An 18,821-nucleotide genomic window follows, 5' to 3' on the forward strand; every position below is an offset into this window, starting at 1 on the left:
AGTATTTTTTTTTGAGGGGGGGCTTAATATTACTTAGAGTGTCCTTTACAAAAGTAACTGAAGATGGAAGACTGTACCTTGCTATTTAGAAGTAGATCGCCTTACAGTTTCAACATCGGAGACGTGCTGACTGACACAACCTGCATGTTCGTGAATAGCCTTGAGCGTCGGTGATTGCGATATCAGTATTGATACATACATGGCGACTACTCACACTTATTCAAAGTAATGGAATTATATTAATTGTATACACAGCATGTGGTGTCTTTTCTGTCGGACACGTCCGAAAGAAGAGATACCATTTTGATCCAGCAACTACTACGAATGAAGACACGAAAGAATTACAGACATTAGCTGCAGAAGGACATTGATTTAAATCAATGTCGAAAGTCGAAAATTTGTGCCAGACTGGGAGTCGAACCCAGGTCTCCTGCTTACTGCGCAGATGCACTCACCACTGTGCCATCCGGACACAGTACTCATCGCAAAGGCACGGACTAACGCTTGTGTCTTAATTCGTAGTGACTACTAGATCAAAATGGTGCTTGTTCCTTCAGACCTATACAGGGTGAGTCAGAAGGACTTTATAACTTTGGAATGATATAGAAATTTTGAAGATGAAGATGGAGAGGTAGAGAAAGCATATGAGGGTAACGAAAGGGTAATATAGTACACAAAGGGAGATGGAAATCTGAGATTCATGAGGGGCTGGAACGCAGTTGTAGGAGAAGCGATAGAAAAAAAGGTTACAGGAGGATATGGGGTTGGGACAAGCAGTGAGAAAGAAGAAAGAGTAACTAAGTTCTGTAATAAATTTCAGCAAGTAATAGCGAATACTCTGTTCTAGAATCACAAGAGGTTCAAAAATGATTCAAATGACTCTGAGCACTATGGGACTTAACTTCTAAGGTCATTAGTCCCCTAGAACTTAGAACTACTAAAACCTAACTAACCTAAGGACATCACGCACATCCATCCCCGAGGCAGGATTCGAACCTGCGACCGTAGCGGTCGCGCGGTTCCAGACTGTAGTGCCTAGAACCGCTCCGCCACCCCGGCCAGCCAATCACAAGAGGACGAGGTATATTTGGAAAAGTCCGGGTGATACGGGAAGATTTCAGTTAGATTACACCATGGTCAAACAGAGATTCCGAAGTCAGATACTGCATTGTAAGGCGTTCTCAGGAGCAGATATATACTCAGATCACAATTTAGTAGTAATGAAGAGTAGGCTTAAGTTTAACAGATTAATCAGGAAGGATCAGTACGCAAAGAAGTGGAATACAGAAGGACTGAGGAATAACGAGATACGCTTGAAGTTCTATTAGGATATAGATGCAGCAGTAAGGAATAGGCCAGTACGCAATACAGTCGATGAGTAATGGACATCTTATAAATATAAATATTTTTTTTGGTCTTATTCGTATCTGAACTTTACACACACATAAGAGAGGTAACAGTATGGAATATTAATTATGTTTGATATTTTACAAACTTTGCTTCTTTTTATGTGCTTGGGCAAGGCATCTTTGTCCATAACTTTAATTATAACCGCGCTTTTGCAGATTCACCTTTTATCTTTTTTATATATATGACTTCGTATTTGAGATCAGCACCCGAAGACGTCGATGGTTCGTGCTGGACGAGACTATCTTCTCAATTTACGGATCCTTTTTTTGCAAAGCCAAGACACTCAACAATGTTACAAATAACTAGTGACACAAAATAAAACTTACATGGATTAGTAATAATTATATTCTGAGATAGAAACATAGTTTAAAAACACACTTACATCATGTGATTACGTGTGCAAATGGTTCAAATGGCTCTGAGCACTATGGGACTTAACATCTATGGTCATCAGTCCCCTAGAACTTAAAACTACTTAAACCTAACTAACCTAAGGACAGCACACAACACCCAGCCAGCACGAGGCAGAGAAAATCCCTGACCCCGCCGGGTATCGAAACCGGGAACCCGGGCGTGGGAAGCGAGAACGCTACCGCACGACCACGAGATGCGGGCGATTACGAGCGCAGGTGATTGCAACTCGCGAATAAAATATTGAAATAATACAATGTTAATGGCGGTGTGCCACACACGTCCGATCTGTACAGGACCTATCAAACAAAAAGTAACCTATACTTTCGTCATCTAACGATCGTAATTCTTCCTCTGTTTTCCAGCGCCTGCAGGCAGTGCCTCCACAACCGTGGATTTTATATGTGGTTTTTTAATATATCTTTTTTTTCAACTTATAATTACGAGGTTTTCCTAAATAACTGCTCAGCGTGTAAATGTGCCTTTAAAATCTCTAAAAAGGGCACTCACAGAAGTTGGAAAGAAAAACATAGGTACAAAGAAGGTAATTACGAATAAATCACGGGTAACAGAAGAAAAACTTAAGTTGATCGATGAAAGAAGAAAGCATAAGAATGTTAAGGGAAATTCAGGAATACAGAAATAGAAGTCGCTGACGAATAAAATAAACAGGAAGTCCATCGAGGCTAAGACAAAATGGCTGTGTGAAAAATGTGAAGAAATCGAAAAAGGAGGACAGACTCAGCTTATAGGAAAGTCAAGACAACATTCGGTGAAAGCAAGGGTGGTAACATGAAGAATGCAACGGGAATGCTACTGTTAAATACAGAGGAGGGAGCGGGCAGGTGGAAAGAGTACACTGGAGGCCACTATGAGGGGAAAGATTTGTCTGATGTGATAGAAGAAAAAATATAGGTCGAAATGGAGGAGATAGGGGGTCCAGCATTAGAATCAGAATTTAAGAGTTTTGAAGGACTTAACAACAAATAAGGGAGAAGTTGTAGATAAGATTGCATCAGAATTTGTAAAGTCATTCGGGGATGTGACAAAACAACGACTATTGACGTTGGTGCGTACAATGTATGAGTCTGGCGACAAACCATCTCAGTTGCAGAAAAATAGTATCCACAAAATTTCGTGCACTGCAAGAGATGACAAGTGCGAGAATTAAACCACAATCAGGTTAGCAGCTCATGCATCGAAGTTGCTGTCAAGGATAATATATAGAAGAATGGAAAAGAACGTTAAGGATGTGTTAGACGACCATCAGTTTGGTTTTAGGAAAGATAAAGACACCGGAGAGGCAACTCTGACGTTTCGATTGGTAGTGGAAGCAAGACTAAAGAAAAATGGAGACACGTTCATAGGATTTGTCGACCTGGAAAAAGCGTTCGACAATGTAAAATGGTGCAAGATGTTCGAAATTCTGAGAAAAATAGGGGTAAGCTATAGGGAGAGACGGGTAATGTACAATATGTACATGAGCCAAGGGGGAGTAGTACGAGTGGACGGCCAAGAGTGAAGCGCTCGCATTAAAAAGGGTATAAGACTAGAATGTACTCACCCCGCCCCCCTATTGTTCAATCTGTACATCGATGAAGCAGTGATGGAAATAAAAGAAAAGTTCAGGGGTGGAATTACGATTATGGTGAAAGGACATCAATGATACGATTCGCCAATGACATTGCTATCCTGAGTAAAAGTGAAGAATAATTACATGATCTGCTGAATGAAATGAAAAATATAATGAGTACAGAATGTGGACCGAGAGTAAATCGAAGAAAGATGAAAATTATGAGAAGTAGCAGAAATGACAACGGCGAGAAACTTAACATCAGGATTAATGGTCACGAAGTATTTGAATTAGAGGAATTCTGCTAACTAGGCAGCAAAATAACTAATGACGGACGGACTGAGGAGGACATCAAAAGAAGAATAGCACTTGCAAAAAGGGCATTCCTGGCCAAGACAAATCTACTAGTATCAAACACAGACCGTAATCTGAGGAAGAAATTTCTGAGAATGTAGGTTTGGAGCACAGCATTGTATGGTAGTGAAACATGGAGTGTGGGACAACCAGAACAGAAGATAATCAAAGCATATGAGGTGTTCTGCTGCAGACGGCCGTTGAAAGTTAAGTGGACCATGGGTTAAGGAATGAGGAGGTTCTGTGCAGAATCGGAGACGAAAGAAATATGTGGAAAACACTGTCAAGCGGAAGGGACAGGATATAGGTCATCTGTTAAGACATCAGAAAATGACTTGCATGGTGCTAGAGGGAGCTGTAGAGGGCAAAAACTGTGGAAGAAGACAGAGATTCGAATACATACAGCAAATATTTGAGGACGTAGGTTGTAATTGCTTCTTTGAGATAAAGAGATTGGCACACAAGAGCAATTCGTGGCGGGTAGCATCAAACCAATCAGATGACTGATGACCCAAAAATATTTATTGAGGTAACTTACATACTCAGTAGATGTGTGAATTTGTAGCAAACAGCCTCAAGTCTCACATAAAAGTGTCAAATGTAATGTTCGACTTGAGTACCATTTAAGTTGCGGCAAACATTCCACCGGCAGTCAATTTCTTCACGCACTCAATGCAGCAAATCGGGCGTAACTCGTGCAACGGCAGCGTTGATTCCACTTTTAAGGTCGACTGAATTGTTTGATAGGGGAGGAACATACGTGCGTCTGGGGAGCACGCGATTGGTCCTTCACTGCCAATCCCCGTTCCTGGGAAGCGGTTGACGAGGAAACTTCGAACTTCCGTGAGAAAATGAGATGTTCCACCGTCCTGCTGGTAGTAAACCATCCGCTCTGGGCCATCTTAAGCCATCTGTGGAATTAAAATGTTCACTGAAGGTAGCCATTTTAACTCTGCGCTACCCTGGTGCTCTTGGTGCTGAGATGTGGTACTGATGCAATACGTGAATCATATTTGAGGTTATTTGGTACAAAATGACATATCTACCGATTCTGTAGGTTACGTCAATAAATTTATATATCATTCCAAAGTTTTAAAGTCCTATTTGACACGCTGTATAATTAAAGCGGGGGCGAGAATGATCTCTTCAGTGCGGAGGCACACCAAAGTCGAAATCTTACGGGAAACGGCGAGAAGCCGCGAGTAATGAGGGTAATGGGCTAGGACCATTACATCGGTAGTGTGTGAACATGTCGAGAACTTGTGTCTCACAGGAAGCAGCTACGACGAGCGGTCTGTCTGGATGGCGCAGTGACCAGCGCATCTGCAACGTAAGCAGGAGACCTGGGATCGAATCCCGGTGCGGAACAAATTTTCAACTTACGCCTAATCGCAGCCTGTAATTCCGTTGTGCCTTTTTTGAACAGCAGTAAATTCTTCCTTGCAGGTGGAACTCTGTAGTAGAAATAATGGAGATTCACAAGAAACTGGCTATAAGCCAACAGTAACAAGCAACAATAGCTGCCTAGAGACATTTCGCCATTTTGTGCATTGCGCAATATTTTGGCTGAAAGTTGTGTCTTATACAAGCTGGAGGCCCTGTTCACGCGCCCTGTGGCAGTTGTTTCCACCTTTACATTCTTTGCTTTTCATTATGTCGTGTGTTTACTTCTCTTACCATCGCCGTTTGTAATACAGCGAATAAAAAGTAGTTATTTGAAATTTTTCCTTTGGAAAGCTAACAACGTTCTTACAGCAGCCGAGAGGAAACAGGAAACCTATTAGCACACAGGAACACCCGCGTGCCGGATAAAAGGCTTTGAAGCACAAATTTTTGACGGTCTCAAAAGTTCAGAATGGCACATTATAGACGCTGTGCCTTTTATAGTCAGCTTATACGACGCAAAACATCATAAGGTAGTAATCTGACAAGGATTTTGCTGCATCATAGTGACCGATAAAATGTTAGCCGCTATCGCCGGTTATGCCGTAGGCATTATATAACGCAGTAGAAGCTGTGAGCGGCCGTCAGTAGCTCGGCCACGCTGCTCCTATAAAAGTGTTGGTGTGCAACCGGGCATTCTAAACGCAATGAAGGTATGTTTGTGTTATTACACTGTAATTTTTCTTACTGTTTCATAATATACTTAATATTATTTGTTCGTAGAAAATCTGCGTTTCAATACTATTGTATACAATACAAAACCAGAAAAGTGACTCATTGTTCGAGTTATTTCTTTTAAGAATGTAATACATTGTGCATTATCTCATATGGTCTATCCGGGACTGCGCCAACAACACAGTGCGCCCCGCAACCATGTCGGCGGTCTGTTTAGCCTTATTGTTACCGACGCTAGAGACATGATAGATATAAAATGTACTCATTAGCATGTGGCGCTAGCTTTATCAAACATTTTAGTTATTTACCTGCTTTTGAATTCATACACGGAAGCAGTGTCATGAATAAATAAAGCGGTTTGAAGGCATTCATTAACAACTGAATACAATCTCACATGCAGTAAACTTTCAGTGTTTTCCTCTCGGGCTCAGAATCCCAGAATTACATTAAACTAAATTCCTTCCCTTAGTTGTGAATAAGGTATTCGGTTTGCCTCCCTTGGTTGTAACGCATCTGCCAGAACTTGAAATCCTCTGTCGAATATTCCCAATTGGGGCTCCCTCTTCTCCGCTTTGATTCTACAGCTGGTCGTTAGTTGAACAGCGCACTCTACGTATAAAATAAATAGTCTAAACAAATCGTAGATTAGCTACGGCACAATACTACGTACTAGGAATGTGATTTCAATGATTAACGTAATCTTGAGAAGCAAGCGAAATTTGTTCAGTTGTATTAATTATTCAGCTATAGACATCTTCATAGCATACTACAGACAACATACTTCACGAAAGCTCTTTACCGGTTATGTATCTGAAAAGTTAAATCGACTAATAAAACAACTTTGATATATATGTAAGTAATAAACCGTTACTCCAGTCAAAAGTACATGGAAATTTGTTTTTTTTTTCTGTCTGTAATCCGTGACACAATACATGCAAAATTTCATATATTTTTCAGGTATGTTTTGTCAGTATCTTGACGTAAGGGACCTATGCAAAGAATTGCATTTCGATTGATTTCTGTATAAAATCTGTGCGCTTGTCCTTACGCGATATGTCAACACCCAAAAAAAAAAAAAAACGCATCTTGTTATAACACTACTAAACTAACTAAGTATTACCTTCTATGTGTTTGGGTTTTAGTTCATCTCTGTATGATCGTTCTCCTATCTGACATCGAAAAAATCATTGTTCTCAATATCATTTTTATCGATAATAGTGATTATCGGCATGTCACTTGTTTAAGAAAGTACTGTAAGACTGCATTTCTATGGTGAGTGAGGCAAGTGCAAATAAACGACCAGATGCGTCAAAAGGTGTGTTGTAAATACAATTTGCGACTGTGAAAGGTCCCTAATATGCTACCAGCCTTTACAAAATAGTTATTAGCGCAATATTTATTTATATTACTACGAATTTGAATTTAGAGAATCATTAAAATTTCAGTGTCGGAACGAATTAACCGATTACCTATTATTTTAATCTATGTAATTTCTTAATATTAAATAAGCGTTACGAACACAAATTCCATGAGTGGAAGTGCTTTTGTAGGTATAATGATGAATAAGAAAATAGAAATTCGGGTGAAGTATTATGAACAGCGCAGTGGAAAGCGTCACTGTAGACAAGATAGACACCAAGTTAACACGCACTACAGTAATACAAGTTTACATGTAGTTGATGAAGAGATTCAAAGAAAGTATGATGAGATAAAGGAAAATGTTCACATCTCTATGGGAGACTAAAATTTAACTGTGATGCGATATTCGAATTCAATAACATGAAAAGGAAGAGAAGTCATGAACGTGGAGAAATGAGTCAGTAATGAAATGAGAAGACACTTTGCGTAGTTTTGTACAGACCACAATTTTGCAAACACTTTGTTTAAGCGCCACGAAACAATGTTACATAGCTGGAATACACCTGAAAACTCCGGAACTTTTCAAATAGATCGTATAAGGGGACGATAGAGTACTTTAAGGTCGTATTTAAACTACAAAACACTTTAATGGGCTGACGAGCACTCTTTACATAATTTCTTGTTTATTAACGATAGGTTAAATTAAGGAGATGGAACCTGAATGTGTTGAAAGGACTTTGGATGTTGTGAGACTGAAAGGGAGTCTTGAGCAAAGATTGCTGAAACCGGAGAAAGGGACAGAAGACTAGGAGATGACGTGGTGAAGAAACAGAGGATCAAATAGGTAAAATCAAATGATACCAGATAAAATCATTGGATAAGACATGAGGTACTGAATCGATGAAAGCCGGCCGGGGTCGCCGAGCGGTTCTAGGCGCTACAGTCTGGAACCGCGCGACCGTTACGGTCGCAGGTTCGAATCCTGCTTCGGGTGTGGATGTGTGTGATGTCCTTAGGTTAGTTAGGTTTACGTAGTTCTAAGTTCTATGGAACTGATGACCTCAGAAGTTAAGTCCCATAGTGCTCAGAGCCAATTGACGAAATATTCACCAATTCAACCAGGGATAAGGGAGTACATACTTCTAAAAATGAGACTGGAAGGAAGTGCAAAATGGTGATGCAATACTGGTTAGACAAGAAACACAAAACAGTTGAAGCATGCTTGACTATGGGAATGGTGAATACGGCCTGTGGGATAATTTAAGATACTTTTGAGAAATGAACAGGAACCATATGAATATCAAGAGGTCAGATGGCTAAGAAAGGTGGAAAGAATGTTATCTTCAACTGTAGATTAAAGTCTCACTTGAACCATTCTTGCATAACAGGTGTAAAACTAAACACAGGTCCATATGGAGAGTTGCTGAATGAATCACTTCTGGCCCTCTGGCAATGTGCGAGGAAAATTGGAAATTTGTGGAAAGTTCCTATGTGACCAAATTGCTGAGGCCATTGGTCCCTAGGCTTACACACTACTTAATCTAGGTCAAACTACCTTACGCTAAGGACAACACACGCACCTGTGCCAGATGGAGGACTCGAACCTCCGATGCGAGAAGCCGCGCGAACAGTACCAAGGCCCCCAAGACCGAGCGGCTACCCCGCGCGGCAATGTGTGAAGGCTTCAATGACTACGTAGTAGAATCGTTTTATAAAACTAACACAGAAACAAAGAAATTCTATTCGAACGTGAAAGATGTCAATGGCTTACAATTATTCTTCCAGCCCTCCATTCGTGAATGGAACAGAAACAGGAAGAAACCCTAATAACTGGTACAATGGTGCGTATAGATGTGGATGTAGATGGATGGCATAGTAATTAAAAGTCAGAGTAACAAAACAAAAGCATAATTACTGATTTTCTTGTCCGTCTGCTGAGAGGTACCCGGTTGGAGATTTTTCCCGACCTTGGACTGGGCGTTGTGCCCTCCTCATCATCTAGTCGTCATTCTCACCGACGCGCAAGTCTTCCTACGTGGCGTCGACTGGAACAAAACTTGGAGCCGGCGGCCGCGCTTCCCCGGGTGGAGCCTCCCGGCTAAGAAGGCACCACGAACATTTCATTTATTTCCGCTGGACTCCATTTTTCAAATGTTCGTTTACTAAGGAAGACACAGATGTAGTACCCCAGTTTAATCTTGAATCGCTCCAAAGAAGATGAATGGCGTTGAGAAACTGTTAAAATTGCTAAAACTAGACAAGTATCCTGGAGCGAGTGGGATCTCTCTCAGTGTCGACACAGAATTTCCAGCTAACTCCAGTTTTAACCATAATATACTATATTTTTATATGGATATGTCCGAAAGAACAGGCACCATTGATGACCTGCAGCCGTCTAGAAAGAAATTAGAATTGTTTAATACCTTCAGCTGCTAACGGGCGTTGATATATATCAACGGGGACAGGTGAAAATGTGTGCCCAGACCGGGACTCGAATCCGGGATCTCCTGCTTACATGGCAGACGCTGTATTCATCTTTTTTGTGTAAAAAAAAAAAGGAGTAGAGTGGTCAGGTACGAGCAGGTGGAGACAAGTGGGGCGGGGGTCGGAACCCCAGGCCTGGCCGCGATGCCTCCCATCCCTGAATCACTCCCTTGAAGTACATTTTTGATTTGTTTTCTTTCTATTTTATTTTATTATTTTTCTACCAGGTACAGGGTAAATGAACAAAATATCTTTATTGGTACAAGCAGAAATGCCATCCATCCTGCGGAAATAACACGAGACATTACACTCGTAGAAGGCGAGCAATTTTTCTTATTAACAAGGTGTAGGAAAAAAAGAATAATAATACTGATGTAAGCTAAGAGGTGTGAAGCAATAAACAGTGGAGTGGGGTAAAAATCGGTGTGTTCTGGTATAGTGCATAGAAAAAAAGGAGGCGCGTGTCCATACGCCTACGCGTAGCGCTGAGAGTCTCAGATGTGAGCAGGGCGGCGGGGGGGGGGGGGGGGGGGGGGGGGCAGGAGTGCTCTCGGCGTGTGGCACCATCTAACTGAGCGGGGGGTGACGTAAAAATCGTGGGTAGGTAATTGGCGAAGAAGGCGCGGTATCACGGTCGGTGCTCGACTTCACTGTGGGTGGTTTGTAAGTACTGCAAGAAATCAAGGCGTGATTTGTCGCCGCCATTACACATGTAGGTGATTATCCATCCCTTGATCCACACAATCGCATGATTTTTGGTAGCGGGGAAATAAGTACGCTCAAGATTGATAAAAGTCCATGGGTCAATCGAGTCCGGTGGAACGCGGAGGTAACAGGCAACGAACTGTCGGCCAAGTTTCCAGGCGTCACTGGTGGCAGCACAAGTCAGTTGGTTGACATTGTCATCCAACAGGTGGCAAATGGAACAAAGTGGAGAGTCCGTTAGTCCGATGGCGTGAAGACGTTGATTTGTGGCGAATTTTCCACTTGCGACGGTGTACCATGTTGCCCGGACGTTGGAGGGAAGGAAAGGCTGATGGATATGAATCCAAACCGTGGGGCACCGATTTGACGGATGTCTGAGTTAGATATTGTTGCTGGATATGGAACGAAGCGGCGGGGTGTAAAAATCTTTAGGTCGAAGAGAACGCGTGGTTGGTAAGTGTGTGTGAGTATAACTGAAGTCGACGATGAAATCAGAAATGTGCGTCAGATGTTGCTTCATGTGTCCGACTGGTACTGGTGACGTTATGGTCGCGGGAACAAGAATTTCCAGTGAGCTGCGCGTAAGGGAGGTGCCCCCGAACCACATGTACTACGACGCCGCTCAGAGTCGCACATTGACAAGGCCGAGGCCTCCAGCTCGCGGGTGAAGGGTGAGCGTGACGTAGCGGACCTTGAAGAGTGTACCGGCCGTAACAATGTATCCGAAAGCAGCCTGGAGGCTGCGTCCAATAGTTGATGGCAGCAGGAGGACCTGTGCGATGTGGACCATTCTGGACGCCACATGTTGATTGAGGTATTGGACACGTGAGGTAATCGTGTCGTCGGAGAAGATTTTCTCGCACCGTCGTGTGGATGGTTTGGTGTGCACGCCGAAAATTGATTGCAGCGGAGTGGCGCACGGTGGAGGTGAAAATGATACCAAGGTATCGTTGGTTTTGTATACAGGGGAAAGGTGCTAAGTCGTCATGTGAGGGGCCGCGTCCAATGGACATCGCCGCGGATTTAGCCACATTCATGTTACTGCCCGCTGCAGTTCCGTACGTTGATATCAAATCAAGTACCGTTTGTGTTCACTCCGAGAGCGGACCATGAGGAGGAAGTCGTCCGCATACGCACGACATCGAAAACTGTACTGTCGCAAAGTGAGAACAGAAAGGTGGCTCCTCAGACTCCCGATGAGTGGCTCCAGGCTTATGGCATAGAGTAGGGTCGAAAGTGGGAAACCTTGCCTTACGGAACGCCGGATCGCCACTGGTCCCGCCACACGGCTATTAACCTGAATCAGCGATTCGGCGGTGCCGTACAGGTGCCGGATGACATCGATGGAAAACCCATGCGGTTCATCACTGAAAACAGAAAACGATGCCGCACCTTGTCGAATGCGCTGTCAAAATCGATGGCAACCACCGCGCCGCGGAGTCTGCACGCCGCTGTCAGTGTAATTAAATCGCGACATTGTCCTGTGGCCGTTTGTATATTAACTGAACCACTCGGAGTTGTCTGTTTCGGGGATAGAATGCTAGGCAGGACCTTGCGGCATCGCGTCGCCAGTAAGCGTGTAAAAATTTTATAGTCTGCGTTAAGCAGAGTCAGGAGATGGTAATGTGCTATCGTCACACCTGGTGTGGGTTTGTGGATGGGTATAGTTATTCCCGTGACAAAGGACGGAGGTACGGCGTTCCCCATCGTCATCAGTTCATGAAACATCGTCGTCCACCGTGACGCCAATAGTGTGAGGAGAGCGCTATAAAATTCTATCGGCAATCCGTCGACACCAGGTGATTTATTCAGAGCACCTTTGTTGACAGCATCGTGGACTTCGTCATGCGTAATTGGCTCCATCAGCTCGTCTGCTTCGTCGCTGGCGAGGGTGCGAGTTATGTGTGGTAACACAGACTCCTCAGCGTGGTTGTTGGTAGTCTCCTCCTGGTACATTGGTCTACAAAGGCACTGACGATTTCGGCCTGGCAGGTGACGTGCTGGGCGCGATAGGTGTTGATCTCGGTGATGAGTCGTTGTCGTCGATGTTTCCTATCAGAGGTGATATGACACATGGTGGGATGTACTTGTTACGCCGAATCTTGACATCGGGTTCGCATCATAGCCCTCTGCAGTCTACGGCGTGTCAATGTTGCACCTTAGTCCTGCTGAGTTCCCTCTGAGTGTCGGGGGTGGGCGGCTGGGCGTCCAGGTCGCGGAGAACGGCGTAGAAATAGTCGGTAGTGTGCCGGCGCCACGTAGCAACTTCCTTGCCATATTTAATCAAAGTGCGTCGAATGGCAGGTATGGCACATTCCAGCCACCAGGTCAAGGTCGTGCAGTATTTAGGCAAGCGACGTTCACAGGTGGCCCATGTGTCGGTAACACGTTGAAGACATTCGGCATCATGAAGATGGGAAGATGGGAGAAGCCGCGCGGGATTAGCCGAGCGGTCTATGGCGCTGCAGTCATGGACTGTGCGGCTGATCCCGGTGGAGGTTCGAGTCCTCCTTTGGGCATGGGTGTGTGTGTTTGTCCTTAGGATAATTTAGGTTAAGTAGTGTGTAAGCTTAGGGACTGATGACCTTAGCAGTTAAGTCCCATCAGATTTCACATACATTTTCGAAGATGGGAGGTGTTTAGCTTCCACGGTGCACGACTACGCCAGACCACTTGCTGGGAGAGGAGAATGTTGCAGATGTAGGCATAGTGGTCCGAAAAGGCCAAGGGTCAAAGTTCTGCACCTTGGACTGCAGGGGTGAGTTCCCGAGAGACGTAAATCCTATCAAGGCGGCTCGCGGAGTGACTAGTCAGGTAAGTATGTCCAGGCGCGTCGCCGTGCCGAACTTCCCAAGTGTCGTGGAGCATCAGATCTCGGACGACAAGACACAGTTCTTGACAGGTGTTGTAGAGGGGCATTTGATACTTACGGTGCAAGACACAATTAAAATCACCCCCAAGCAAGTAATGGTCGCAGCGTTCAAGAAACAAAGGGGCGATTTCTTCTGAATAGAAGAGTGCCCTGTCGCGTCTGCGGGTGGAGCCTGACGGAGCGTGAGTGTTGACAATACGCGTCCCCATGACGGTGACGGCCATGCCTTTGGCGGATAGAAGGTATGTGATATTGGCCACTGGAATGCCTTCTCGGCTACGTTGCGTCCCAGATGGTCACCAGGAGAAGGATAAGTGTTATATCCCGCGACGTCTGGAAGTGTGGCCAAGTGTACTTCATGTAGTACTGCGATGTCGACGTCCGACGCCCGTATCATCTCTCGCAGCAGTTGAAGTTTCACGGGTGAGCTAATGGTGTTAGTGTTGATCGTCGCTACTCGGTAGGTTTGGAGGGGAACTCCACAAGCGGAGGATGAAGAGGGGTGAGTAACGGGGACTCGTGCCGTACGCCACCTGACAGCGTTACCAGCGGCGTAACGAGGCTTCTCTCTGGGGTAACTCTGTCCCCAGCGTGTGGTCCGGGCCTTCATCGATGTCCTCACTCCACGCCATTGAAGGCGCTGTCGTTGTGATGGTCGTACGTTTCACTTCGGTCGTAGGGGTGGAGGACGTCTCGGTGGCCGTCGCAACGATGGGGTCCTTTGGTTCAGGAGAACCTGGGCGAGCCAGTAGAGTAGGCATCGACACAGCCACAGTCGGTGTCATGTTTTCATCTTTCGTATCGTCGTGTAGGTTCTCCGAGGCCTCGTCGGGTCGTACGGCCTCTGGACATCAGGGGGGGGGGGGGGGGTGAACCGTCTCGTTCCGAGACCGTACGGCGCCTCCTCTTGAGCCTCTTAGGTGAACGTTGTTTGCGGGTTCGTCCCTCTGTTGTGTCGGAAGACGGAAGGGAGGCGCGGCGCTCAGGGAGGAAGGGCGTCTCGGAAACGACAAGTGAAGGGGCGTCCATATGATCGGGAGGTTGGAGATCGGAATTCGTCGCTGTTGGTAGTGGCGCAGGAGTAGCGTAGCGTCAGACTGTGAAAACGACGTGTCGACCCCGGCGGTATCCGTAGCAGCAGGAAGGGTCACCGGTACATGGTCCGACGGGCGGCGGCCGGTGGGAGGAGAAGAGAGCACCGATGCGTAGGTGATCGGTAAAACTGTCGTCGGAGCCGGAGGTGCCACGATAGCGGCTGGCAGTTGGGTGATTATTCGCTGAAGACACTCAGATCTGAGGTGGCCTTCTTTGCCACACCCGGAACAGGGGTTGGCCGTCGTATATGACAACCGCGCGACACCCGCTAATTTGCAGGTAAGATGGCACGTGGCGATGGAGATCGACAGTGACCTGTCGTACACAGTTAAGAATGAGGTACGTTTGGAATTGAGCCCAGCGTTCGGCAGTGTGGCCATTTACTGTGCCATAGGGGCGGAAAGCCGCGATAACGTCTTCCACCGAGAGCTCGAACGTGAGTTCGAAAACTCGTATGGTGCGCATGCCCAACCCTTCTTGGTCGACAGTGACCGCACCGACATTGCCGTCCGCGTGGCAAAAGCGTAATCCATGTTTCGTGTCACGAAATATTCTTTCACATATCGCGTCATTGACGACTTTGACGTACACCGTACTGCTTAATATGGACAAATGGATGGCCAAGATGTCGGAAGCTGAGATCTATGCAACGTCGTGCAGGAAGAGTTCCACTTCCAAGGCCTTTGGTCGTGCATAGTAGTTGCAGAAATTGAATCGTAGTGTTGATTTTCTAAAACGGTTGGCCATGGTTCTAGTACACGTAAGCGACACGTAAGTGACGGCCGATGAAATGTAAACAACAGCGAGCGCGCGCGCTCCGCAGTCGGAGACAACAACACGTCTGCACTGCACGGCGGCGAAAGCCGGACTTATCTGAGCCACCGAGGGCACAGAGGTTAGCGCGGCGGCAGGGACTATAAGACGCACGCCTGCCGCGAGACCCACATTCTCGCATTGTATGTCCACACACTACATTCGTAGTGTCCCACCCCAACACACTCATTACTCGTGGAAGACATCCTTACCAAGCCCCTTAAGAGTTCGGGGAATATGTGTGCATCCGCACAGAAGAAGAAGGTCATGGCTGGTGTTGCCATGTCCGAAAGAACAGACACCATATCCATATAAGTATATAGTTCTGGCAACACCAGCCATGACCTTCTCCTTCTGTGCGGATGCACACATATTCCCCGAACTCTTACAGGACCTGGTAAGGATGTCTTCCACGAGTAATGAGTGTGTTGGGGTGAGACACTACGAACGTAGTATGTGGACAACAAGGCGAGAATGTAGGTCTCGCGGGAGGCGTGCACGAGATTGTTCGTGCAGTCGCGCTAACCTCGGTGCTCTCGGTGGCTCAGATGCATAGAGCGTCTGCCATGTAAGCAGGAGATCCCGGGTTCGAGTCCCAGTCGGGGCAGACATTTTCACCTATCCCCGTTTACGTATATCAACGCCCGTTAGCAGGTATTAATACAATTCTAATAATATACTGTAGATCCCTTGAACAAAACACTATGCCCGGAGACTGAATAAAGCACTTGTCACACCAGTCTACAAGAAGGGTAAAATAAATGATCCACAAAACTTAAGTCCAACCTCATTGACGTCCATTTCTTGGCGAATTCTGGAACATATTCCGTGTTCAAACATAATAAAGAATTTATGAAAGAATGGCCTCCTGTCTGCCATGCAGCATGGACAGTGAAAACATGGTCATGGGGAATCCAAGTTCCGCTTTTCTCACACAACATCCTGAAAGCCATTTATCAAGGAAATCACATAGCAGATAAACTATTTCTAGACTTGCGAAAAGTATTTGACTCTGCACCACAATATCGGTTGTTAACTCTATGGTAGACATGTCCACTGCAGTGGAATTTCTATTGTCACTTCTTTAACGTTGATGCAATCCACTCCATCGGATACTCCCTACTGGTACTGTGCACTGCGAACTTTTGTTCTGATGGTAAACGCCAAAGAAGCAGTCATTAGCATCTGTCCACTGCAGTCGGGATGTCCATCACAGGGTTAACCAAAACACGATTGTACGTGATATCAGCCTAGGTTTGTGACTGGGTTGATAATTTCCTAGTAGGCAGGATGTTACCTTCTATAGCGAGTCATTTTCGGAAGCAACTTCAGCTGTGTCGCAGGAAAGTGTGTTGAAATTCTTGTTGTTCACTTTGCATATTAACAACGATGCAGACAATATTACTAGCAACCTAACCCACAGCAATATTTGTATGCAACAATTTGTAGGGATATGAAATGGAATGGTTACATAAGCTCAGCAGTACGTGGATCAGGTGTCAGACTTTGGCTCATACTAAAATACATCCCGTCTGCAAAGGAGACTGTCTAAAAACCATTTATGCGGCCCATTTTAGCATACAGCCAAAATACGTGGAGCCTGTACCAGACAGGATTGAAAGGAGGTGTTGGAGGTATACACGGAAGAGTGACACGAATGGTAAGAGGTTTAATTGTTTCACTGGAGAGTGTAGCGGAGTTATTGAAAAACCCGAATGGACAGACTTCTCAAGGTAGATGTAAATTATGCCTTGAAAACTGTTATAAAATTTGATAAGCAAGTAGTAGATGAAGAATATTCTTCATATCCCTACGTATCTCACTCGGAGGGAACATGAAGGCAAAATAAGGATAATTACAGTGCACACAGAAGCCTATAATAATTGGTTGATCTTCCCACGCTCTTTCGCGACTGGAACAGGAAGAAACTATGAAATGTGATACCGTGCTGTGTACCATCCACTATGTGCTTCACAGTGGTTTGCCGAGTATGTAAATAGATGTAGAGTGGTAGCTGCCTGTAGCAGGACGTAGCACTCTTCCTTTTCACCAGGGCTGAGAAAATGATTGATTCATTGACAGCAATATATGCTGAAAAAATGAATCTTCCCACTAAGCTTGAAGGGCACGTGTAACACAAACAAATATATACCATCAAACACTAGAGTCACAGGCCCTTATGAAATAATTAATGTACTATTCATAATCAACATAGTAAAGCACTGATGTATGCTGGGTATTTGTTTAATTTCCTTGCTTCATTGAAAAAAATAATTAGTTGTTTGCTTTAATGTATGTAGTTCCTTATTAGCTGCGTTACCTTCGTGTAGTCAAAGCCTAACTTACTAAAGCTGATGTTTCATGGTTAACCTTCAGTAGTTTGGCTATTAGGAATCGTTCGAAATTGCAGTGAGTACAGCTATAGCCTTTATAGCATTCCAATCTAAAAGTAAATCTTTTATTAAAGTTTAAAGGGGAAATGGCGAAAGAGTCAAAATTGTGAAACGTAGCTGATTGATCTCTTACTGAAAGACAATTAACAAACCATTCTGGCATGCATTAAAAGGTCTTACCTTCTAGAAATTGCACAACTACAGGATCAAAGGTTACAGTGGCTGTCTGCAGGTATCATTTTCGACATTATGAAGCACACGTTCTCTGTGCATAAGTACTCAAGTTCTTCATGGTATTGTTGCTTCGTTCTTGTCTGATGGTGAGTGAAACTGACTGTCAAATTACATGTCTGCAGTGTGACTTTCCTTACAACTGAGAGGTATTGAGGGGTTTTATTTTTATTTATACGAGGTGCATTCAAGTTCTACGGCCTCCGATTTTTTCTAATTAACTACTCACCCGAAATCGATGAAACTAGCGTTACTTCTCGACGTAATCACCCTGCAGACGTACACATTTTTCACAACGCTGACGCCATGATTCCATGGCAGCGGCGAAGGCTTCTTTAGGAGTCTGTTTTGACCACTGGAAAATCGCTGAGGCAATAGCAGCACGGCTGGTGAATGTGCGGCCACGGAGGCTGTCTTTCATTGTTGGAAAAAGCCAAAAGCCACTAGGAGCCAGGTCAGGTGAGTAGGGAGCATGAGGAATCACTTCAAAGTTGTTATCACGAAGAAACTGTTGCGTAACGTTAGCTCGATGTGCGGGTGCGTTGTCTTGGTGAAACAGCACACGCGCAGCCCTTCCCGGACGTTTTTGTTGCAGTGCAGGAAGGAATTTGTTCTTCAAAACATTTTCGTATGATGCACCTGTTATCGTAGTGCCCTTTGGAACGCAATGGGTAAGGATTACGCCCTCGCTGTCCCAGAACATGGACACCACCATTTTTTCAGCACTGGCGGTTACCCGAAATTTTTTTGGTGGCGGTAAATCTGTGTGCTTCCATTGAGCTGACTGGCGCTTTGTTTCTGGATTGAAAAATGGCATCGACGTCTCATCCATTGTCACAACCGACGAAAAGAAAGTCCCATTCATGCTGTCGTTGCGCGTCAACACTGCTTGGCAACATGCCACACGGGCAGCCATGTGGTCGTCCGTCAGCATTCGTGGCACCAACCTGGATGACACTTTTCGCATTTTCAGGTCGTCATGCAGTTTTGTGTGCACAGAACC

The 18,821-nt window shown here is 45.0% G+C and overlaps 1 protein-coding gene and 1 non-coding gene across 2 annotated transcripts in view; one reads left to right on the forward strand and one right to left on the reverse strand.

Moving 5' to 3' along the window:
- Positions 1-399: 399 nt before the first annotated feature.
- Trnat-agu (transfer RNA threonine (anticodon AGU)) lies at positions 400-472 on the reverse strand. Its single transcript has one exon. It is a non-coding gene; the product is annotated as a tRNA-Thr (tRNA).
- Positions 473-5,706: 5,234 nt separating this feature from the next.
- LOC126473980 (UDP-glucosyltransferase 2-like) overlaps positions 5,707-18,821 on the forward strand; it is an 82,674-nt gene continuing 69,559 nt past the window's right edge. The window contains exon 1 of the mRNA XM_050101366.1: positions 5,707-5,844. Coding sequence (XP_049957323.1) covers positions 5,839-5,844 — 6 coding nt within the window. The 5' untranslated portion in view covers positions 5,707-5,838. The remainder of the gene's footprint in view (positions 5,845-18,821) is intronic.

Source organism: Schistocerca serialis, chromosome 4, assembly GCF_023864345.2.
Source record: "Schistocerca serialis cubense isolate TAMUIC-IGC-003099 chromosome 4, iqSchSeri2.2, whole genome shotgun sequence".
Taxonomy (NCBI): domain Eukaryota; kingdom Metazoa; phylum Arthropoda; class Insecta; order Orthoptera; family Acrididae; genus Schistocerca; species Schistocerca serialis.